General features: G+C 43.0%; 1 protein-coding gene across 1 annotated transcript in view; it reads right to left on the bottom strand.

The window, feature by feature from the left end:
- LOXHD1 (lipoxygenase homology PLAT domains 1) overlaps nt 1–25,112 on the bottom strand; it is a 201,731-nt gene that overhangs the window by 142,429 nt on the left and 34,190 nt on the right. The window contains exons 5-8 of the mRNA XM_089895136.1: nt 21,406–21,504; nt 15,078–15,226; nt 5,998–6,121; nt 3,362–3,612 (exon numbers count right to left, since the gene is read on the bottom strand). Coding sequence (XP_089751262.1) covers nt 3,362–3,612; nt 5,998–6,121; nt 15,078–15,226; nt 21,406–21,504 — 623 coding nt within the window. The remainder of the gene's footprint in view (nt 1–3,361; nt 3,613–5,997; nt 6,122–15,077; nt 15,227–21,405; nt 21,505–25,112) is intronic.

Genomic DNA, 25,112 nt, shown 5'->3' on the forward strand with positions numbered 1-25,112 from the left:
GGAAGAAACAGAAAATATAAACAGACCAATCACAAGCACTGAAATTGAAACTGTGATTAAAAATCTTCCAACAAACAAAAGCGCAGGACCAGATGGCTTCACAGGCGAATTCTATCAAACATTTAGAGAAGAGCTAACACCTATCCTTCTCAAACTCTTCCAAAATATAGCAGAGGAAGGAACACTCCCAAACTCATTCTACAAGGCCACCATCACCATGATACCAAAACAAGACAAAGATATCACAAAAAAAGAAAACTACAGGTCAATATCACTGATGAATATAGATGCAAAAATCCTCAACAAAATACTATCAAATAGAATCCAACTGCACATTAAAAGGATCATACACCATGATCAAGTGGGATTTATCCCAGGAATTGAAGGATTATTCAATATATGCAAATTAATAAATGTGATACACCGTATTAACAAATTGAAGGATGAAAACCATATGATCATCTCAATAGATGCAGAAAAGGTTTTCGACAAGATTCAACACCATTTATGATAAAAACTCTCCAGAAAGTGGGCATAGAAGGAACCTACCTCAACGTAATAAAGGCCATATACGACAAACCCACAGCAAACATCATTCTCAATAGTGAAAAGCTGAAAGCATTTCCTCTAGGATCAGGAGCAAGACAAGGATGTCCACTCTCACCACTATTATTCAACGTAGTTTTGGAAGCCCTAGCCATGGCAGTCAGAGAAGAAAAAGAAATAAAAGAATACAAATTGGAAAAGAAGAAGTAAAACTGTCACTGTTTGCAGATGACGTGATACTATACATAGAGAATCCAAAAGATGCTACCAGAAAACTACTAGAGCTAATCAATGAATTTGGTTAAGTAGCAGAATACAAAGTTAATGCACAGAAATCTCTTGCATTCCTGTACATTAATGATGGAAAATCTGAAAGATAAATTATGGAAACACTCCCATTTACCACTGCAACAAAAAGAATAAAATACTTAGGAATAAACCTACCTAGGGAAACAAAAACCTGTATGCAGAAAACTATAAGACACTGATGAAAGAAATTAAAGATGATACCAACAGATGGAGAGATATACCATGTTCTTGGATTGGAAGAATCAGTATTGTGAAAATGACTATACTACCCAAAGCAATCTACAGATTCAATGTAATCCCTATCAAATTACCAATGGCATTTTCTATGGAGCTAGAACAAATCATCTTCAAATTTGTATGGGGACACAAAAGACCCCAAATAGCCAAAGCAGTCTTGAGGGAAAAAAGCGGAACTGGAGGAATCAGACTCCCTGACTTCAGACTATACTACAAAGCTACAGTAATCAAAACAATGTGGTATTGGCACAAAAGCAGAAACATAGATCAATGGAACAAGATAGAAAGCCCGGAGATAAACCCACACACCTATGGTCAACTAATCTATGAGAAAGGAGGCAAAGATATACAATGGAGAAAAGACAGTCTCTTCAATAAGTGGTGCTGGGAAAACTGGACAGCTACATATAAAAGAATGAAATTAGAACACTCCCTAACACCATACACAAAAATAAACTCAAAATGGATTCAAGACCTAAATGTAAGGCTGGACACTATAAAACTCTTAGAGGAAAACATAGGAAAAACACTCTTTGACATAAATCACAGCAAGATCTTTTTTGATCCACCTCCTAGAGTAATGGAAATAAAAAAAATAAACAAATGGGACCTAATGAAAGTTCAAAGCTTTTGCACAGCAAAGGAAACCATAAACAAGACGAAAAGACAACCCTCAGAATGGGAGAAAATATTTGCAAATGACTCAACAGACAAAGGATTAATCCTCAAAATATATAAACAGCTCATGCAGCTCAATATTAAAGAAACAAACAATCCAATTCAAAAATGGGCAGAAGACCTAAACAGACATTTCTCCAAAGAAGACATACAGATGGCCAAGAAGCACATGAAAATCTGCTCAACATCACTAATTATTAGAGAAATGCAAATCAAAACTACAATGAGGTATCACCCCACACCAGTTAGAATGGGCATCATCAGAAAATCTACAAACAACAAATGCTGGAGAGAGTGTGGAGAAAAGGGCACCCTCTTGCACTGTTGGTGGGAATGTAAATTGATACAGCCATTATGGAGAACAGTATGGACGTTCCTTAAAAAGCTAAAAATAGAACTACCATATGATCCAGCAATCCCACTACTGGGCATATACCCCAAGAAAACCATAATTCAAAAAGATGCATGCACCCCAATTTTCGTTGCAGCACTATTTACAATAGCCAGGTCATGGAAGCAACCTAAATGCCCATCGACAGATGAATGGATAAAGAAGATGCGGTACATATATACAATGGAATATTACTCAGCCATTAAAAGGAAGAACATTGAGTAATTTGTTGAGACATGGATGGATCTAGAGACTGTCATACAGAGTGAAGTAAGTCAGAAAGAGAAAAACAAATATCATTTATTAACGCATGTATGTGGAACCTAGAAAAGTGGTACAGATGAACCGGTTTGCAGGGCAGGAGTTGAGACCCAGATGTAGAGAACAAACGTATGGACACCAAGGGAGGAAAACTGTGGTGGAGTGGGGATGGTGGTGTGCTGAATTGGGCGATTGGGATTGACATGTATACACTGATGTGTATAAAATTGATGACTAATAAGAACCTGCAGTATAAAAAACAAACAAACAAAAGCAACTCATACTAAACTTTCTTTGGGTTATTTGTATGGAAATATGTTAATATAAATGTTTCAGACGTTACATGAAATTTCTAAAAATCTTATATGTTCTGGTGTAATGTTATAAGTCATAATTCTAGTTATTACTTTAAAATGTATATCTCAGAAATAACGAAATTTCCTTGTCAATTGCATTATCATGAGCTTTCATCAAATCTTTAACCGTGGTCATTTTTAAGCCTTTCGTCATTTACAGACAGTTCTGTGTGTACTCTGATGCTTTTGCAAAACTGTTCCTGTAAAAGGGTCTCATCTTCAAGGAATTCATGGAAAAGACTCTGACAAGCACAGGTTTCTGGTAACTGACTCTACTGCTGAACTGAATGAAGAAGCATTTTCAGAACTCTAATGGGAAACTGATGAACTCATAAAAGTGCTAACAAAAGATCACGATGAAAAAAATTAATTACGTGGGACTGAGTGAACTGATGAGGATGATTATAATTTTTGTGACTTTCTGTTTGAATAATAAAAAAAAAAAAGGCCCCGTGAGAGGGATTTCTCATGTACTTTGTAACTGGTGCAAAGGAGGTAGGAAGTAGGATGCAGATTAGAGTTTGTATTTGCAAGTTAAAGAGAAGGGTTGAATCAGGGCAGGGTCCTCCCCAGCCTCCCTTACCTTCTCACAGTACCAGCCTCTATTGGCTCCCACATTGCCATGTCCGATGGAGACCCGGCTCAGTGGGCTGAGGAGGACAGCCAGCTCGATGTTGAAGATGTCTCTGCGGCCACGGTCAAACACACCGCCCTCCAGGAAGATTTTCCCACTGTTCTTATTCCCTCTGGCCCCGAACATGACCAGGTAGATTTTGGATTTGGTCCCAGCACCCCGGACATCCCCAGTGAAGACGGTGACAATATATGAGATGGCTGGTATGGAAACAACAGGGGGAAGGAGAGGGTTCAGTGCAAGCTGACAACAATATCCTACCCACCTTCTCTGCCACCTGACCACACCTCCCTAGACCCTCCCTCTGCTGTACATCCCCATCCCCCTAAGTCCTCCTCCCCCAGACGACATCCAGTGCCCCTTTCCACTTCCCTTTATCTTTTTTGGAGTTGGTGTGTCAGTGCGCCTGAGTTTAGGAACAAACTGCAGGTTACAGGAAGCTGCCAGCCCCCATTACAGGAAACTAACAAAGAGAAGGAAGAGCTTGGGTTGGTTAAGAATAGTACTTATTATTAATGCTAATTACCACGTGCATATTATTAATAGCTGCCAGATGAATTCTATTGTGTCTCATTTCATTAGAATCATCACCTCGATTAAGAGAGATTTGTATTCAGGACTATCTGATTCATGGAGCTTGCTCTTTTGCACATAACTTAAAAACATAACTCTTAATAGAGGGCACTAATGTCCTCCTTTACCACCTGAGGGGGTGGGATGCGGAAGATTGAGGGAGGGAGAGGACATTGTGGGTTGGGCCATTTGGGGTTTTGGTCAGTCAGAAGGCAATGTGAGGACATGGAGTTCTGGGGAAGAGCCAGCAAGAGGAGATTAAACTCTGAGATGAGACAGACTAAAGGAAAACACCAAAGACAAACATTTGAACAGGAAACTATAGGAAATTCTGCTAAGATGTGGTCTGCCTTTTTTCACACTGTCCCAGAGTCTAAGGCAAGTGGTACTTTAAGCCTTGTTAGTCCCCCACCTCCCTTTCATCCTACCCCCATCCCCTGGTCTCAGAGAAACAAAATGTCTTTGGGAGATAGCACATGCAACTACATGGACGCATTATTCATTCATACATTCGCACCTTCCCTTGCTCAACGAACATTTACTGAGTGCTTACTCTATGACAGGCCTTGGGAGACTATGAAGACAAAAAGGAATAGCCACTGCCCTCAAAGAGTGGGTGTCCAGCTTTACTTCACAACACATGGACAGATGGCGTTCTCACCCTAGACATACTGTCATAGCCTAGGTTGTCGGCAATTCCAGCCTCTCACTGTCATTTCTCCTCGTCTACCACTGGAAGCAAGTAATAGTAACACAGTTAAAGGGGGCATATTAATTCTGCTCTAGTGGATGTTTTAAGTAAATAATTTTCAAACTATAGAATACAAAGTCGTGACACACCCGACAACGTGGCACCCCTCACCCAGGCCAAGGCGCCATAATGCCATGGTTGAAAAGCACTGGAGCAGAGGAGCATTGGTTTCCTAAACAATAGCAGTCACGTTCTTCCCAAAATGTCTGGAGCAAGAGAAGGGAGAGATGGCCCTGTCTAGAGGGGGTAGGGGAAGTTTCAGAGGAAGTGACTGGACACAGGAATTTGAGAAGCAGAAAGAAGAGAAATGGCGTCACAGGCTGAGGAGAAAGCATATTCCGAAGAGAAAGGAAGAGAAAGAGTAAGGCCAGCAACTAAGGGGAGGGGAGAGGGAAGGCATGTGGGTGAGGTGGGGGGAACAGGGAGGGGGGTAGGTGTGGGAAAGAGTGAAAGGTGTGCAGATCGGGGGAGGGAGAGGGAGTGTGTGTGTGGAAGCGGTAGTAGAAGATGTTGAAAGATGCTGCTGAAATGGTCAATTGGAGCCCAATCGTGGAGCAATTTTATCTTATACCCCAGAACTTGGACTCATTCTCTCTGCAGTGGGAGCCATGGGAGGGTCTGTCCCAGAGCATGTTCTCAGCAGTGCGTGTTCACCAACATTGATATTCTGGAACATCTATGAACTTCCATGCTGGGAGCTTCAGGTTTTCCATGGAACTCACACAGGGTAGAGATTTAGGAGGCAGACCAAATCCTGGATTTGCCACTTATCAGCTGTGTGACCTGGAACAGGTCTCCTAACTTGTGACTCAATATCCTCTACTGTGAAATGGGAACAGTAACCGTTCCCATACTCTAGGGTTGTTGTGAGTATTAGAGGAATGACATGAGTCAGGTGCCTAGAGAGAGTCTGCCATATAGGAAGCGCTCAATAGTAGGAGGAGGTAAGGGTCAGTCAACATCCTCATAAATATCCACGTGTGTCGGGAGTTCACACCCTGGCTCCATCCTGTGCATAACTTCTCTTGCCCTGGGAAGTCAGTGTCTGCTCAGGGGCGCCTTCTCATCACCTCTGGTATCAGCAGAGCCCCAGACTCCAGCCCGGGGGGACAGAACACTTTCAGGGGCAGGAGGAATGTGGTCTAAAGACATGGCTGCTTCCCACTGGACTGCAGGCCTCCAGACCCACAGATGAGAACATTGGCCCTCAGGCAGAAAGTGAAATATTAGCCAATTGGGCCTCCCCTTTCTTCTGTTCTACCTGTGGCCTCCGCTCCGCCCACTAAGATATCCCTCTGAATTTTGCCATCGTCTTCATCCAAGGCCAGCCAGCGGTTAAGAGGGAAATCATATTTTCTTTTATTCCCAATATCTTCAATGACAATCTGGGAAGGAGAAGAGAGGGAAGGAAGGTTAAGTGTCATTGAGGTCACACCTGGTGACCGAATCCATTCCTCCATCACTTGAGTGAACTCCAAGTATACTTTCTCATCTTCCTCGTGGCCCAAGGAAAGCTTATCACAAGGACACACCTGTTGTCGGGAAAACCTTGCAAAGCACTGAGAGTCGAACAGGGATGACTGACAATTAACTCCTTGAATTACTGAGTCTTGTTCCCTTCTCTGCTAAGGATCATTAAAAAAATGCTATGCAAGAAACTTAGCAGGATGGACCCTGTGAGACTGAGGTGCTAGAACTGGAAGCCTGGATTTACAGACAGCATCAAGACCACCGTCTTCCTCACCTGCTGAAGGCTGGGATTCTGACCTTCTTGCTGAGAAGCAGAATCCACATAAAGGGAACTACAAGCCCTGAACCTGGCACACAGAATCCCAGTATCTGGTGACCAGGTTGGAAAAGGTCAGCCACTGACAGTGAAGTTAGAACTGAGCATCCATGAAGCCCCCACGGGGACTCACATGTGAGCTATGTTGGCGAGGCTGAGATAAATGTGTTTTCTAGAGCTCACCAAGGAGCTGAGGGGCCCTCCTAAAATGTCCCAGGAACATCCAACTGAAAACTCACTCTAAGATAAGTGTGATCGTCAATAACCAGATGAAGTCCTCCAGTCATAATGGGAAGGCAGATGCATCTGGTGACAGACAGGGTGAGTTGGAAAGTAAAAATATCTGCCCAGGTACTCCCAGGACTGCCTGACAGAGTGGGGCTCCGATTTTCAGTGAAAGACTCACTTCCTAAGATCAAACTGTCTGTAGTGTGGAAACAGGGCATGTCTTGGTCTGCCTAAAGGCATCTCACCTTGTTCTAATGCAATGTTCATCAAGGAATCTTCTGGGCTGAGAGCTGAACTCCTGAGTATACCACCCACCAGAGAGCGGTCAGTGGCCTGAGCTAGTGGCCAGGACCAGCCATCCCACCAGGGTTCTCTCTCCAGATACATCAGCATTTAAGCTCTGGTTTATAAATCAGTCCCTTGTAACTTTGGTTGGTGTGAGTCAGCCTTCAGAGCTTGCTGATTTTTATTGCGTGTCTGTACTTTCAGAGCTGAGTGCCTGGAGACCTCTGTGGCCTGTCCAGAAGGGGTTCTGCCTTGAAAGGAAGTCCAGCCTCTCCCAATTCATGTATCTGCACATTTCTCTATGTCTTTCCTCTCCCAGGGTTGAGGCTGTGGGGAGATTGGGGAGCCAAGGATCTGGGCTATACCTTCTGACCCCCTTTACGCTGACCCTCACAGGGTTGGAAAAGCAAGGTGAAGAAAGAAAAGACTTAGTTTATCAGATAAGCTGTCAAGTCTACTAATTGACAGATATACAGATTCACCATTTCTGTCTTTAAATGTTCACAGACTGGTCTGCCAGCCATAATTCCAAGAGCAAATGACAAACCACCCTCACAGTTCACAAAGATGTCATCAATAAAGGGCCTTCTCCTGGCCTGATAGCTGATGGACATTCCTGGCTTGAGAAGTTCAGCTAATCTGAAAAGTAGAATGTGTTGCCATTAAATAACTCTGTGGGACAAAACTAGCTTGCACAGCTGAACCACAAAGGGAAGAGAAAATATATGAATGAATATTTGAATAACCAACAAGATTCTAAAAATCAGACATTCTGAAATCACAAAGAAAGGCTGAGACATAAACACTTAAGCACCGATATAAAAAGTATAAAAGGCCAGGAACAGTTCTGGAAAGTTTCCAAATGAGTATTGAAATATATAAACAATTACTGATGACATCTGTTAGTCCCAAGGTCTGCAGGATGAGGCTGGAGGAGGCTGGCTCCCAGAGGGTGGAACATTTTGGAACACATCTAGCAGCAAATGGTGAGTGCTGTAGGAAGGAGCAGAGAGGTGAGATGTGGAAGGAGCCTACGTCGGTACAGGAAGATTGTCCAGGGGGACGTGGCAGAGGACTCTCCCAAAGGCATTCTGGCCTCTGCAGATATGGGTCCTGTTGCTTGGGACCCATGACCCCTGTTGCTTAAAGGATATTAGTAAGGGCCCCTCTAGGGGAGAACAAGCAGCTTTTCCACTTGTGTTCCTAAGTTGCCCAGACATCCTTGGGTTTTCATAAAGTTCCTTTTCAGAATTCAAGACAGCTCAGGACTGGTCTTTGCTAACAGAATGAAATGGTGGTGCTCCCTCCAGACCACAGTTTCACAGTCTGTCGTTCTGGCAGAGACAACTGTAAAATAAGACTGGAAAGACAGAGTGGCCTTTATCATGAATGATAGAAGCACACACCTGGAGTGTGTGTGTGAGAGACAGACAGACAGACAGAAGCAATAACCTAATGGAAGACAAGAGCTGTTATCTCCTGGAGGAATATTCTCACCTGCAGACAAGCCTATAGGCTGGGCTGACCTTCTAAGAGGGAAACCAGGGGACATGAGCCCTTGGGAGGCGAGATGGCAGCCAGACAAGGGGGCCTGTCCACGGCGGAGCCCGCTCTGTCCTGCAGCAACAGGGACACAGCAGTTACGAGGCGAGACCACCGTTACGAAAAGCCAAGAAGGATAAGCCAACCGCGAAAAAGAGGAGGAAAAGATGAAGCTGCCAAGCAGGGGTTCTTTCTTTCTTGTTCTCTCCAGATGGTTCACAGACACATCCAAACAGTCCAGGACACGGGGGCCTGCATTTCCTCCCGCACAGGGTAAACATGTCTGTGTGAGCACATGGGGTTTGTCTTGGAGTCGATACCTTGCAGATCAGTGTAGAGAGTCAACCATGACTCACAGCAGCTCTCCCTCCTCCATATGGGAATAATTTCCACCAACTTTCCATAACCTGATTGGAGCGGAGACCCATTCTGGGCAGAAGAAACAAACCCCACACACATAGGGCAATCTGGAGAAGCTGAAGGGTCTCCTCCTTACCGCCCACGTGCTGAGGTGCCTGAGATGCAGACAGTCTGGGTGATCCACAGTGTTCCCTCTCTGTATCAGCCACAGGGCAGGAAATGAATGTAAGACCTATCCCTGTTTCCAACCATCCCTTTGAAAGTGCATATCTGTTATCCAGTAAAGGTGGCCCTTGCTTGACTCATAAGCAGTCATCGCCACATTCCAGGAACCACTATTGAACTGTGGCTTACATTTGGAGTTCTTAGATCATAGGGCAAGGGACAGATAGGTTTTGACACAGGAGAAGATAAAAGAGGAAGACTTTGGAGTTTACAAACCTACTTGGAAAAAAGTCTTGGCATCCAGGGCTTAGCGGGGGAGACCTGGTGTCATGGAAGAACAAGGGAATGTTCTATGGGGGGAACAAAGCTCAGCGAAGGAAGGGGGGTCGGTGTCCTCTTCCTTCCCCACACGCTCTGCACCTCGCTCATCACACTGCAATACCGTGTCAATTACTGTGTAACATACCACAAATATGAGTAATGGTAAATGACAGCATTTGAATGGTGACACCCCCAACGCTCTCGCCCTTTCCTCTACACTTCATCCCTCCCCTCTGAGCCCGCCCACACACCCACTCCTTCATTACTGCCTCGGCTGCCTCATTCAATAAAGACCTTTGATGGCTTATTCTGATCAGCGCCTGCGGTGGTCCTGCCCTCACCTTCTCCCTGACATTATTTCTCAGTTCTCTGAGCCCTGTGCCCTGGTCCAGTTATTTAGTATCCCTGTGCCACCTTCCAGCTGCCCCTCATCTGTCATCCCCTCTGCCCAAAGGAGTCCTCCTCCCTGCTCCTCCTGGCAAAGCCCTGCCCATCTTCATGGCCCAGCTCCAACGGACCCTCCCTGAAGCCCTCTCTGTTGCTCAGTCAGGCACAACTCACCCAACATTTTTTTTGTACCTCACGTAAGACTCATCTCGTCCTGCTTCGTATTAAAGTTGGGGTGATTCTGTTTTCTGATTTTCAAACTGGGAAATTTGGTTTGATCAACACATGTGGGACACTTAGGACAGAATGTTTGTTCACTGAAAGCTGGACTTTCCCTGAAGTTTTGGAATATAAGGTTAAAGTAAGTAACCTGCCTTATAGCAAGGAAGTGTTCAGGAACTCGTCTTGTCTCTTTTAGAAGCAGAACCACGTTCACTGCAACAGCTGCAGTTGGTAGCTCAGGGCCTAGGATATAATAATCAATCAGTAAATGTTTGTTGAATGTTGAGTATAAATTGGTGACATGAGGCCATGTTGGGCTTCCTGAGGTCCCTGAAATCTGTTCATTAGCCTCTGTCTCCCCTTCCTGTTAGAGCCAGTGGTACTGGTTGAACTTAACGCTCCCTAAGGCATGCGGCAGGCGATCCATCCAATTCTGGATTTTCTAATGCATGACACGGTGGAGAGTGTCCAGACTCAGAGTCCAGAGGACCTGGGGCAGGTGCCAGTACTGTCACTGAAGAGCTGTGGGGCCTCAAGCAAGTCCTCTACTGAAGCAGATGCGCCAAGGGCAAGGCCCACTGGCAGCGCAATGCTCCGTCCTGTGACTCTTGCTCTTGTGGTGGTCATTGAGCTGAACTGATCAGTTGAGTCAGTCACAATTGTGGGACTAAGCAGACACGGGGACCCAAGCCATGTGCAAAGCCTGGGCGAGGGAGGATGCCAGCCCCGGAGAGGGGATAAAGAACAGGGGGCTGAGGAACACACATGGGCAATCGACTAAGGAAGAAGAGGAGGGAGATGACTTATGAAGGGGTTAATAATATTGGCTTTCAGATTTATCCCACCAAGCCCTCACACATAAATACCAAAGGAGCAGTTGTCATGTGATGTCCAAGGCAACCAACTGGGCAACTTCGAGAATGGGAGCACTTACTGTGCAAGTGTCAAATTTGGAAATGCAGACAATTTAACAGCATTTTAATTGGTGTCTCTGTGGAGGTTAGGTGAGGAGGGGGCAGCGTGGAGACCCAGTCAAGAGGGAAGGCAGGAGGTTAGGGCTGGCTATGCATTGTGTAGTCACAAAGTGATGAGAGGTGGCCCAGGGTTTCCTCTAGCCTCTGGTTTTCAGCTTGAGCCCACCCTACCTGGGACCTAAAACCCTCCTTCCTCCTCTCTCATCGTAATTCTTCCTTCAGGAAAATATCTAGTAAATCCAGGTGTTCTGACCTGCAAAATTCCTGAATTATTTTTATGTCTTATCCCCAAGGAGCATTTTGGTTTGGCTTACATTAAAGGAACAGACTGTTAGGAGTTCTTCAGAAGCCAGTGAACCTTTGGAGGGACACCCACCTTGGCACTCGGGGGACAGGTGGGGACCTGACAACCAGGCCCTGAACTTGCCCCTACACATAACACTGGCTCCAAAGAGAATAACCAATCTCACACTGAAAGTAGCCTGCTTGGGCTTCTGGTTTAAAATAGTGTCTGACTAGCAACCAGTAAGAAGAGGAAAAGAAGAAAAGGAAGGTGGGAGACGGAGGGAGGAAGGAAACATCATTCTGAAGAATCAGAAGAAGAGCAGAACTCTGGAAAGGACTGGATAAAGGATACAGAAAAAGAATTCAAGAAACGGGTATGCTTAATAGAATATAAGAAGATATGGTCTTTATGAACAGGAGTAAACATCTTTAAATAGAAAGGGCTGCAGTGAAAAGGCAGTAAAATGATATGAAAAGAGAGCTAGATTACATGGGAAAGGTATCCAGGAAAGCAATACTATACAACAGCAAATACATCAAAGTTCTTACAATTTTGCATGCCCTTTAACCAGCTCCTAGGAATTAATCGTAGGAAATAATCATAGATGTGTATAAAGATAAGCTACAAGAATGTTTGTTGCAGCACAATTTATAGTATCAATAATTTTGAGAAAAAAATTGAAATGTTCAACAAAGGGGAATTGGTTTAATAATTCATGGTATATCTGGGCAATGAAATATTATAGGCATTAAAAATTACGTTGTGAAATATCAATGTTATTCTATTTCAAGAGCATGGGGAAACAGGCATGTTACACTTGAAAGTAAAAACAAAGCAGTTTGTAAAACATTGTGCTTATTATGAACCCATTATTAAAAATGACATGTGTGTATTCATTCATAGAAAAATGTCTGGAGGATATGTAATTTCTGGGTGGTGAAATTATGGTGGTTCAGATTATCTTATTTTTGCTTACTTATATTTCCTAAACTTTTTACAATAAATATATATTACTTTTGTAAGAAGAAAAAAATAATTAGAAGAAACATTCAGAATTAAAATGCATATTAATAGGAGAAAGAAATGCAACTGGTAGTGTGAAAAATCAAATCAATAATGAGGTGGGGGAGAATTTGACAAGTTCTTATGGAATGCAAAGAAAATAGAGATGAAAGGAATAAAAGGGAAGCTGAGATCTTTGGAAGACAGAGAGCCGAGATCCAATAAATGGATAACTGGTGCTCCTGAAGAAGAGACCCGAAAAAAGCCATTCAAGCAAGAATCTAGTATATAATAGGAAATCTTTTTTCTGAGCTATAAACAAACAAATAATCCTAGGCATCATGGAAAAGATTCATCTTGATCCAGAGAAGTTAAAAACAAGGGAAGGAAGGAAGGAAGGAAGGAAGGAGAGAGGGAGGAAAGGAAAGGAGGGAGGGAGGGATGGAGGAAGGGAGGAAGGGTGGAAATGGGAGAGGAGGGGAGGAAAGGAGAAGGGAGAGGAGGGGAGAGGAAGGGAGAGGAGGGAAGATGAATGAACTAACAAAGACCCTACTCCTAGATATTATCTGGCAAGACTTAAATTATAAATAAAAAGAAAAAAATCCCATAAGCATCCTGGATGAAAAACAAAAAACCACAAAACAGTTTGTCCAGAAAGAAATAAAAGTCTGCTTGGCTTCGATGTCAAATTTCAGAAGGTAACAGAACAAGATTTGTAATGTTTTAAAGGAAAAAAGTGTTCTCACCCATATATTTCACATCTTGCCAAGCTGCCCTGTCCTTTGAGCATGAAGACGACAAAAGGACCTGTTTCGGTGTGCAAACCTGCCTCCTGCACATAGCTCCCGAGAGCATAGGGGGTGAGGGCCCAGGTGATCAAGAAGGAAGCTGCCTTCAAGAAGTACAGCTGCAACGACTACGTCAAGACCTCCCTCAGGCCCTCGGGTGCACTTTGCAGCTCCTTCCACTACACCTGTGTTTTCATTCAGTCTTCCCTCCCAGGATGAAGGAACTGGGCTGCAAGGTACCTGCTCTGTGCCCCATCCTGGCTGAGGTCCTAAAACACACCTGCCTCCTCTCCCTTGTCTGCCCTGAAGACACACCTCTGCCCGCACATTGGCTCTTTGGGACCTGGACTCCTGCCTCATTTCTTCTCCAATCCAAGCAGCAGTTCCACTTAGCCTCCTGGAACCCTGTTCAGAATTAGGCTGGCTGCTCTTAGGGCCAGGCTAGCCCGCTCTTTCCAAAGGACACTTGGCCATTCCTTGCTTCACTGATTCAGCACCTTGTCCCATGCCAAGAGCTGGGAGGTGCCCTCAAGGAACTTTGAGGCTAGTTATGGAGAGACGTGTGGCAGACACTCAAGGATGCTTACTCAACACCCTTTCCAATCACCTTCTTAGCCTACTTCTACTATGAGGGCTGGAAAGCCTACTTGAAGTCCCAGTTTCCAACGTAGCTAGGGTGGCCACGTGACACAGGCAAAAGTTCCAAGGAGAGTTTTGTTTCTCTCAAAATAAGGCAAGACTTGCCAGAAAAATGTCTTTCCCCTTTGGTCTTCTCTTTTCTTCCTGCCTAGAACACAGATAAGATGCAGAGGGGCTCAGCAGCCACCACGTGATCATGAGACAACAAGCTGGAGGATGAAAGCCACAGTGCTGAGGATGGTGACACAGCGAGAGACCAGGTGTCTCAGAAAGCAGCTGCACCAGCCCTGAGCTGACCATATCTGTATCTCATGTGAGATGAGAAAAATAAGCCCCTGATTGGTTAACATTGCACTTCAATTTTCTGATACCTGCAGCCAAATATGTTCCTAACTGACACAAGATGATAAATTAAGGAATAACAAAACCTCAACTATCAGACAGCTTCATTCTAAATAGTCAAATTATTATAATCCGAGGGTTTTCTGTTTTTAGGCCATAAGACCTTTTCAAAGTATTTTCCAAAATATGTTACACATCAATCTTTTCCTATCATTCTGTGATGAGCTGAAATAGATGGAGAGCTCGTGACTAAGGAAAATACATAGTCCATTTTCTAAATGACCTCACATTTTTCAATATTCTTTTGGCTTTTTATATCTTCTTTGACTCCCCATTACAGTTCTCAATAACCCTACCAATTACAGTCTCTTTTTCCTTCTAATTTTCCACTATAGGTTTAAAATTACAGGTAGCAAGTTTGCTGGAAGGGATTATAAGCAAGCACTGAGTGAGAATCTGAGGGGTCTTGCCTTCAGAATCAGGGCAGGGCAAGGTGATGCCAGGGACATGAGCTCTCCTCATGAACTTTGAGCCAGATATGTCTTAGCTTCTCAGAAGCCTTTTTGCTTTCTTCTTGACTCTTCACTTTGTCCTGGGTAGGTGAAATTATGAGGACCTGAGATCCAGAAGTTTGAGGTACAAAGCAACAGGCCAAGATAAGTCACAATGTAGCTTATAATTAAGGTGAAATGAACCGCTACAAGCCTGGCGGGGTTATAGACATTCATGGGAGGGAGAGGTTCTGGTGGCCAGAGGGGAAACACTTCATGGTAGAGCCCTGAAGGATGATCAGACCCTGGCTGGGTTCAGATGACAGAAGTGGTCCTTCTAGGAAGGTGATAACACAGGCAAAGCCTTGGAGGCTACTGGGAGGGCAGCATGGTTGGCCAGTGGACTTAGGCAGAAGAGTGGAGACAGATCTAAAGAGGGAAGTTAGGGCTGAAATATAACTTCTGAAGAGCCAGAATTCCTGCCTCTCAGGCCAAGGGACCACAGACAGTCAGCTGAACCCACCTTTGACAGGAACCAGCCTGCAGACGGCCCCTTGTTATTGTGGCCAACATTGATCTTCATGAGCTGCCCCAGATCCGGGGCATCCACTGTGAACTTGTCTTCCGCTCCCTTTTCAAAGTTGTCCTTTTCATTCTCCAGCCTACGCTCACCTGTATGCACAGACACATGAGAAAGTTACAAAGGAGACCAGAGGACGAGAAAGAAACAGCTCCAGACTTTAATGGGCTGCCCACTGAAGGATGGTTTCAAAAGTCACCACGGTGCGAGGTGGTGGGTTGTGACAGGAGGTATGTGGACACTCTCTGTACTTCCACTCGATTTTGCTGTGAACCTAAAACTGCTCTAAAGAATAAAGTTTACTAATTTAAAAAAAAAGGGCAGCTTCACCCCAATATCTACAGGCTCCTTAAATCCCTCCAGCCACCAGTCAAGGCCAAGGCTTGCCTTGTGTGTGGCTTGTGCCCAGGACCCACAACTGGGCTTCTGATTTCTGCCTTAGCCCAGAGTCTCCACCCTAGTAAACTGATTTGCACCCCCATCCCTGGACCTGAGGCCCTGCCTTGTTTACTGGCTGCTGGTCCTGAACTAGGAACACAACCATGGTCGTTGGTCTAGGGGCTGTGGCTGGGACCCTGACATCAGCCAGCAGGCTTCCTTAGGCCTGACTCCTCTGGAAAACAGGGATGGTAAGTATCATCAGACACTGCTGGGTGTTTAACACGGTTTCTTCCCTCACTTATTCCACGGCACAATCTAGGAGGGAAGTATTATCAACTCTGTTTTGCAGATGGAGAAACTGAGACTTGGAGAAGTTAAATAACTGGCCAAAAGGCACACAGGTATTGAGCACATAGCTAGGACTCGATCTAACCTGTTCCTTCTACTTTTCAGTTTTCCATTATTACCCTCCGAGGTCTACCAGTCACATTAACCCTTACAACCCCACCTAAGCACCAGCCTTTTGCTTATGCTATTCTGTTTTCTTCCTTTTCCAAAATTTGATTCTTTAAATTTTTCTAAGTTTTAAATTGCCACACCTCAAACATATAGATAATAATAATAGTCATCCATGTACCCACCACCCAGATGTAAGAGGTATAACAGATATTAACATTTTGTGTAATTAACTTTAGGCCTTTCTCTTTTTTAAAGGAAATTAAACATGATGGGTAGGTCTAAAGTCTCATGGTCCATCCCTTCCCCCACCACACCCTCCCACAAACAAACACTATAGTCAACTGGTATCCATTGTTCCCATGAATTTTTGCTTGCACATGTATGTATCCATAAAGAAAATATATTATTTTTGAATGTTTTAGAATTTTACAGAAATAAGATCATAGTGCACATTGTTCTGTCTTAAGATAAGTTCCTTGTCTGTACAATAGGGATGATAAGGGCTCCACCTCATTGGGGCTGCTGTGAGAATTAACTGAATGGATGTGTGCAAAGCCCTTAGGGCAGCGCCTGGAGATGGTAGGTGCTGTATAAGGGACGGGGCCGTTGCTATTGCTCCTGTTACCATCATCGTATCATCACACACCCTTGTGCAACTTACTTTTTTTTAAGTTAATGTCATGCTTTTGAGATTATTCTGTTGATGCTAGTAACAGAATTTGTCCAACTTCTGTATAATAGTCATTGAATGAAGAAAACACTATTATGTGTTCATTCTTTCACCGATGTACATTTGATTGTTTCTAGTTGATTGCTATTGTAAATAGCACTGAATTGGACTCTCTTGTACTTACCTTCTGCTGCCCATTTGTAAGAACTGATCTGAATAGACACCTATAGATTTGCCGGGTCCTGAGGTATATTCATCTTCAATGTATTAGGTATTGCAAAATTACCTTCCAAAATGGTTGTACTACATCAATTACCACCAGCAGTGCATGAGGGTTCCCATTCCCCATAATCATTATTAACACATATATTTAAAATTTTGTTTCAGTGTGTGTACAATGGTGTCTAATTATGGTTTTAATTTGCATTCCCTTGATTATTTGAAAAGGTTAAAAGATTATTTGGAAAGACATTCATATATATATTCAATACATACATTTGAGAGATTGGTTCATATATATATTGGCCATTTAGACCTTGTTCTTCCATAATTTTCCTGTTCATGTACTTTATCATATTTTTCTATTGTCTTTCCTTTGTCTATGGCTTTTAGCATATAGACATTTTTCTTGTTTTAATGGACTTTATCAATATTTCCCTTTGTTGTTTGTGCTTTTAGTGAATTGTTCAAGAAACTCCATCCTAAATGGAGATTTTTAAAAAGACACTCAAAGTTTCTTCTAAAAATTTCATAGTTTGCTTTTTCACATTTAAGTCTCTAGCCCATCTGGAAACTATTTTTGTGTATGATGAAAGGTAAAAAGATCTGCTTTTATCTTTTCTCATATGGTTAGACAATTGTTTAAACATCAGTAGTTGAATATTTCATCCTCTTCCCTCTGATTTATACCACTTTCTGTGTATTTCTAGACTCTTTATTCTATTCGTTTATTTGTTTATCCTTCTATCCATATCTCACTGTTTTAGTTTTTAGAGATCTGAATGTTTTAATATTTGGCAGGGTAAATATCCTCATATTATTAATATTGTAAATATTATTTTCATTATTCAAAGTTATCTTGGCAATACTTAGCCCTTTGTGGACATGAATTTTAATAGCAGCTTAAGCTGTGGGATATTGCCTTTTGGGAATTTGACTGAAATTACATTGCATTTATAGAATAATCTGAGAAATTTGGATATCTTACTGAACTTAAGTCTTTTCTCATCCATGAACATAATATATTTTTCCATATATTTAGTTATTCTTGTGTATCCTTAAGTAGAAATCTTTATTTTTTTCCAGAATGTGCTTTTGCTAGTTTTTCTTAGACATATAATTGCTATTGTAAATCATATATTTTTAAATTAAATATTTGCTTGCTGTTTATGTTAATATTTGTGTATTAATCTTGTATCCAACACCTTTATTAAACTTTCTCATTGGTTCTAATGATTTTTAAGTTCTAATGATTTTATAGATGATCATTAGTTTTTATGAAAATTAAGTTTTATTTCTAAATGGGGCCAGAGGTTGAAGTTTCTTCTAATTTTATTGACTTGTGATCAAAGAATGTTGTCTCTATGTTATTGATTCACTTGCATTTGTCATTATGCACTTGAAAAGAATGTATTCTCTACCAGTTGGATTTAGGAATCTACATACTTCCATTAGATCAAGGCAATTAACTGTGTTGTTAAAATCTGCACCCATACTAAATTTTTATCCATTTGACTTATCAGTTACTGAGAGTGTTGGATTAAAATCTTCCACTATGATTATGTACTTGTCAAGTTTCTCCAAGAATTTTATTATTTTTTGCTTCACATATTTTGAAAATATGTTGTTAAAACTGTACAAGTTCAGAATTATCATATCTTCCAGGTTAATTGCTCTTTCTGTCATTGTATAATATACTTATTTCTAATGAAGTGTAATGTCTGAAAGTTTAATTTGATGGATATTAATATAGCAGCACCAGCTTCTTTCTTGTAGTTGATATTTCCTGGTATACTTTATTCCATTGTATATATTCTCAGACATTTATGTATCATATATTTAAGCTGGATTTTATTTCTTTTAATTTAATATGAGAATATCTATTCTTTAATTGATGAGTTTAGCTTATTTCTATTTATTGTATTATTCACACACTTATCTTACTTTTTGCTAGTAGCCATGCTTTTTTTTTCTTCATTTCCTGACTTCTATCTGGTTGATTGAGTCTTTATTCCCTTTTATTCCCTCCATTGGTTTAGAAATTATACATTTCTATTTGGGGGTGGTTACTTTTACAATTTTAATATGCATACTTGACGTATTAAAGTCTAAAGTTAATCAACTTCTCTGCTCTCCTAGGGTAGGGGAATGGGCTACAACCAAGTTATGTTTTAACTCTCATTATCGCCTTTCTTTCTCAAAGATCACTATCTTTTAGTGTTTAGGGTCCACATTTTCTCATGTCTTGATAACACTTATTATTAGTATCATTTTTTATAGTCAATGCTTGCTTAAATTTGTTATATAATTATCATTTTGGGGGCTCACCTTTGTTTCTTGCATCTCACACTTTTCTTCTGGGTACAATTTTCTTTTTCTTAAAGTATATCCTTCAGTGGTTATTTAAGCGTGGGTCTATGAGTGAGTGGTCAGTCCTATTTCTCTTTGTTTGCTTGGAAATCCATTAATTTTGCCTTCACTCTGGAATGATAACCTAGTTGAGTACAGAATTCTAGGTTGATGTATGTCCTTGCTCAGAAGATTGAAGTTTGGGGTTTTTTTGTTTGTTTTTTGTTTTGTTTTTGCTTTTTTTATTTTGGCCATGCCACACAGCTTATGGGATCTTAGTTCCACGACCACTGGACCACCAGGGAATTCCCAGAAGATTGAAGATATTATTCCATAAACTTATATCCTCTATAGCTTGCTGATAGGAATTTGCTATCAATCTAATTGTGTTTATAGAAAACATTCCACCAAATCTGGTTACTTTTAAGATCTTTCTCTCGGCCTTTGGCTTCACTACAATGAATCTAAATGTGGATCTGTCTTTATTTATCATGTTCAGTGTCTTTTGTTACTTTAATCTGAAGCGTCATATCTTTGCTTAATTCTGAAAAAACGTGATCAGCCATTATCTATTCAAATATTTCCTCTCACCTATTCTATATATTCTGTTTCTGAAACTCCTGTTCAACATGTCAGAACTTATTCTCTCCTCCACATCTCATGACCTCTCACTGATATTTTCCAACCCTTTATGTCTCGGCCACATCTGCATGTTTTGTTTATATTTCTCTTACAGTTCAATAATTCTCTATTCAACAGTTTCTAATTGTGTTGTTCAACCCATCCATTAAGTGTTTATATTTAGTAACTATATTTTCATTTACTGTATTTCTGTTTGCTATATTTTTCATAGTGCCTTGTTGTTTTCCTTAACTGTTTCTTTCATGTCTATAGACAGTTTAAACATACTTAAGTTATAGCCTTTCTCAGATTACTCTATTACCTGAAATTCTGGAGAATTTAATCTTATTGTCTGTTGTGTCTATTGATGGTTAGTCATGGTGGATTGTGTCCTTGAGTGTTTTGTAGTTTTGGAACGTGAACTCATCTCCAGTACTTTATCTGTGGGAATCTCATGAAGTCTTGCAAGTGCTTCTGCCAAGCACCAAAGGGTATTACTGGCATGGAACGAATTTTCTGTACCTGAAGGGGAGGGTTCCCAAATCACACTTGTAGTGTAAAATCAGACCTCAAGCCCACATGTGTGTAAGCCTAAGATATCAATTTCCCATCAACTGTCTTTTTAATCTAGAGTTCTTACAGCGATAAGTTTACTATACTGATGAGCAATTTTTTTCCTAGTCTATTTTTTCACTGAAGATGTTCCTGTGAACTTCAGGGATCCTGGCTTTATGTGTGGTTCTAATTTTTTGCATATTTTGCCTCATACAGAGCCAAAATATCATTTTCTGACCCCAAATGTGTATGGAAATCCATCCTGTAGATTGTTGAACATAAAGGCTCCCTGATTCCAAGATCCACAGCATCAATTCATAGCTGATACTTTAGTTTAAGTTCTCTCTTCATTTCTGACACCTGGAGATTTCTCTTTTTTCTTAAAATCCCAGCAATGCATTTTTATTATTTAATATACTGTGTCCAAAATTCATGTCTTTGTAGCTTTCTAACTCCTATAGTATTCCCTTAAATTGGCAGAAGCAGGACAACACCACCTGTCTCAGTTCTGCTGGCCTGAACTTCCTTCCAACACCGGCAGCTGTGTCTGTGCCCTCAGTTCCTGCTCCACCTATGAGGCCAAGTGTAAGTCTATCCCCTGGCCCCATTCTTGTCTGCCCCAAATCATGCAATGAATCAGGCCATGCCCAGTCACATCCCAAAATATAATTCAAGATGGGCATGGAGCCTAGGGAGATAGATAGAGAGTAAGTGAGGATGAGTCCCCTGGAGATGTGGAGCCTGGGTCTGTTCTAGGATGCAGGATGATTTTAAATCAACCAAAAATCCAAGCACAACTTACTCTGAAAACACACCACACACACAAACTTGACAAGATGGACACCATGCTGCCCAAGGAAGGCCATGACAAACCACGTCACAAGAAGAAGAGAGAGGCTCAACAGGAGAGCCTAGAGGAGACTGGAGTTGCCTTCCTCTTCCAGGAGGGTGGAAAACAGCCCACTTAAGAAGTAGTTCTGGGCATGGCTTTTGAAGAAAGGATTTCAAACCCATTACCTGTGTCTCCATACTCTCCAAAGATATTGATGAAGATGTCAGCATCAGTCCCTGCACCAATGACATCACCAGTGTACACCTTGACTTCATACTTGTTACCTGGAGATGAAGACAGAGAAAGTCTCAGCTCATTCAGGTCCTGAGTAGAGAAGAACAGAGGCCAAAGTAGCTACCAACCATCCACCCTTCCCTCCAGCAATGCATGAATTGTCACCATTACTTTCAATAACCAAGCAAGACACAAGTCGCCTGACGTTGGTTCTAAATGGTCATGGCTGAACTGCGTGCAGAGCAGAAATCAGAGGTAGAGGGGACTTCTGTTTTTATCTACTAACTTGTTGCCTTGGGATGCATGAATCAACCCAAATACAACCAACCCACCACCAGCGTTTCTCCTCTGGATACTGAAATGATTCCCACTGGGTCCCCAGACTCTACTCTGTCTTCTCCAATCTGTTCTCTATGCTGCATCACAGTATAAAAATTCATGGGGGAAAATTGATTATGCAAATAAAAATCGAATTTATATGTAAGTTGTCAAGGCCATAACCAATGCAAAGACCAGAGGAACCAATAATAGCTAGCAAATGCATGTTCAGGCATTACCTAATTTAAAGACCTGTATCAGCTTCCTGTATCTTTGCTCCATTTATTGAACAGAAATCCATTCTCTGTAACCCCAAAATGCTTAAGCCTTGGCCATGGCCTCAAGTCAGGGGGTGGTGGAGCTCAAGGTAAACTTGACAACATGTTGAGCTCTGCCCGGGTCTCCCCAACCGGAGCCTGCCTTAGGGTGAGGTAGCAAAAGCCAAGGATTGCTATGTGGTGTGAAATGGAGATTCCTCTAGATTTTCTTTGGGTGCCAACAATTCTAAGGGCTGAGGCAACTTTCCCTTCCCTTTCCCCTTCCTACAATAGCTTTCTATTTTTCATGTACCAGAATCTTTTTTTTTTTAGATGTCTTATGAAGCTGATAAAAATTAGAGCTGTTTTAATTGAGGCCCAAATCAGAGCCCCTCTGCCCACCTCCTCCCTAGAGTCTTCCTTCATGTCCCAGCCCCCACGTGTCTTGCTCCTCTGTGTTGCTTGGCTCTGCCATGTTCTCTGTGTCAATGATTTCCAAGTTTCACCATCTCCTCCTTGTGCTGTTTGCTGTTTCCTGCAGGTGAGAATTCTATGTTCCTCAAGAACTTAAAAGAGGTCTGGGAGCAGGACTTCCTTCTCTCATATGGCTTCTCTCACAGCCCCTAGCACAGTGCTGGGCACATATTAGAGTCTCACTGAGTATGTTGAAAAGCTAACTGAATTGAATTTCCTAAATCTCAAAGTCTCATGAAGTTGCTCAGGGCAAAGGACTGAGGTGGGGAGGTGAGAAGAAATCTAATTTCATCCCTTCCCATCTCGAATCCTGTCCAGCAGTACAGGGCTGCCCTCTAGAGATGACACAGTGCAGAATCCTGCAGGGGACCCACGGAGGACACTCCACCCGCACAGCCCTGATGGCTGGCCTTTGACATGCTGAGGACATTGAGCCAAGAAGGAGCAAAGTCTTCTCTTTCTCTCCTCAATCTTTACTTGGTGAAACCCATCCAGGGAGAGGGAAGACCCTCCAATCTTTGTCCCCAAATGAAGGCTTCAGTAGGACAGTTGTTCTCAGATTCCCACCCCTTCTTGCTTCACCACTAAGACTCTTCTGAGACGGGACACGGAGCCAGGGCCTTCAGAAGAGTCCAGACAGGCAAACCCCGGCTCAGTGACTTGAAACTTGGGCCACATTCAGGCTCCCAGGGGAGCTTGTTAACAAGGCAGATTTCCAGGTTGCCTTCCAGGGACCCTTCATCAGGGGGTTCATCCAGCGAATCCCGTTCTTGATCATCCTCCAAGGTGCACAGGCCTCCTGCAGGAGTTCTTTCCTCCTCTGGCTGGCAGGGCCTCTGAGAGCCACTCACTTTGGTTCAAGTCCTTTCTCAGGTGCAGTCCAGGGCTCACTTCACACAGAGGCAAAACCCCTCTGCAGGGCCGGTGGTGCCAGGGTGGCATGGGGACTGGGAGAGGCTCTGAAGGCCACTGCTGAGCATCAGTCAGAGGGACAACAGGACCCCAAAGGGAACTGGGCACAGTGAAGCAGGAGAAAGGATGAGGGGGCTAGGGAATATTTGTGGAAGGAGTAGCAGACACTCTGAATCATTCCAGAAGGCGGAATTTGAATTAGTGGGTTGAATTATAAAGAGGAATATTTTAGCTCACCAAAAGAAACATTTTCTAATATGTAGGGCTATCCAACAAAGGACTGGGATGCCCTCGGGGGAAGTGAGTTTCCCAATCCCAGAGACACCTAAGCAGTCACTCTATGCCAAGCACATTGGTGGGGAGCCACCTGTCAGGGATGCTGTGGAGAAAATGGCAGAGGTGAGGGATGTGAGAACACTGAGGGTCCTCTTCAATCTGCAATTCCACAACATTTGACCAGGAAAGGCAGCCTTGCAGACTATGGAGGGAAGCCAGGAGAACAAGGAAGCATCTCAGAGGATGGGAGAGGTACCCAAGTCCCATGCAGATGAGGCCCGGAAAGCAGGAGCCCATGAAGGGCTTTGGGAACACACATCCTCATCCTTGGAAAGACCAGAGAAGCAGAGTATCAGGGCCTAAGTGAGGCAGCAGGATGATAAGCCAAGGGTCAGGGGCCAATAGGCCAGAGAAAGCTTCTAGGCCTTGCCAGGCGAGGCTATCAGGGGCCCGTGCCCGGGGATCAGGAAGCCAGATGAACAGAATGCAGGAGGAAGTCGATTCTGGAACAAGGCTAGACTGTCTTCTAAACTCTGTGGAACTTTCTACAGCAGGATGAGGTGCTGGGTCCCCATGTAGCTGGCTGGATGGATAGAAGATGACCCTTGATCACACTGAGGAGTGGCCAAGAACTGCCTTTTAAATCTGCTCTTTAAAAGGCCCCATAGGGCTTCCCTGGTGGTACAGTGGTTGAGAGTCTGCCTGCCAAGGCAGGGGACACGGGTTCGAGCCCTGGTCCAGGAAGATCTCACATGCCCCAGAGCAACTAGGCCCGTGAGCCACAACTACTGAGCCTGCGTGTCTGGAGCTTGTGCTCCGCAACAAGAGAGGCCGCGACAGTGAGAGGCCCACGCACCGCGATGAAGAGTGGCATCCGCTCACCGCAACTAGAGAAAGCCCTCGCACAGAAACGAAGACCCAACACAGCCAAACTAAATTAATTAATTATTAAAAAAAAAGGCCCCATAGACAGACAAAGAAGCTTCTTTTGTTACTGTTCTCTCTCCCTTTTCCCATATTTCCTCTTCAGGCAGAACCCCATAATATCTGATTTGCCATTTTCCAAGCAAGCCCTAGGGCCCAGCGCCCATTCTAAGTTGTGAGGAAGTGCATATATTGATGAAAGAATAAAAGCAGGGCTCCGTTCCCTCACCATTGGCAAACGGCCAGCACAGTACAGCAAGGCTTCCTCTTAAGTGTTCACATGAGAGCCCCCCAATTTCCCGTGATCAGAGTTTCAACAAACGCAAACTTGCCTTTCTGGCACAGTGGGTGGTTCGGCCAGAGGGAAAGGGGAAGGGCCAGGAAAAATCCCTGCCCCAGAGGCCAAGGGAGCAAGGCAGTCTGGAGAAAGATGATGAGAAGAAAGGTGGAAACAAGAGGCCAGGAATGACTCACCTTCCCCGGCAAATAATACTAAA

This window comes from Delphinapterus leucas, chromosome 14 (genome assembly GCF_059928025.1).
Source record: "Delphinapterus leucas isolate spDelLeu-1000000601 "Yukka" chromosome 14, BTC_Dleu_Yukka2, whole genome shotgun sequence".
Lineage (NCBI taxonomy): Eukaryota > Metazoa > Chordata > Mammalia > Artiodactyla > Monodontidae > Delphinapterus > Delphinapterus leucas.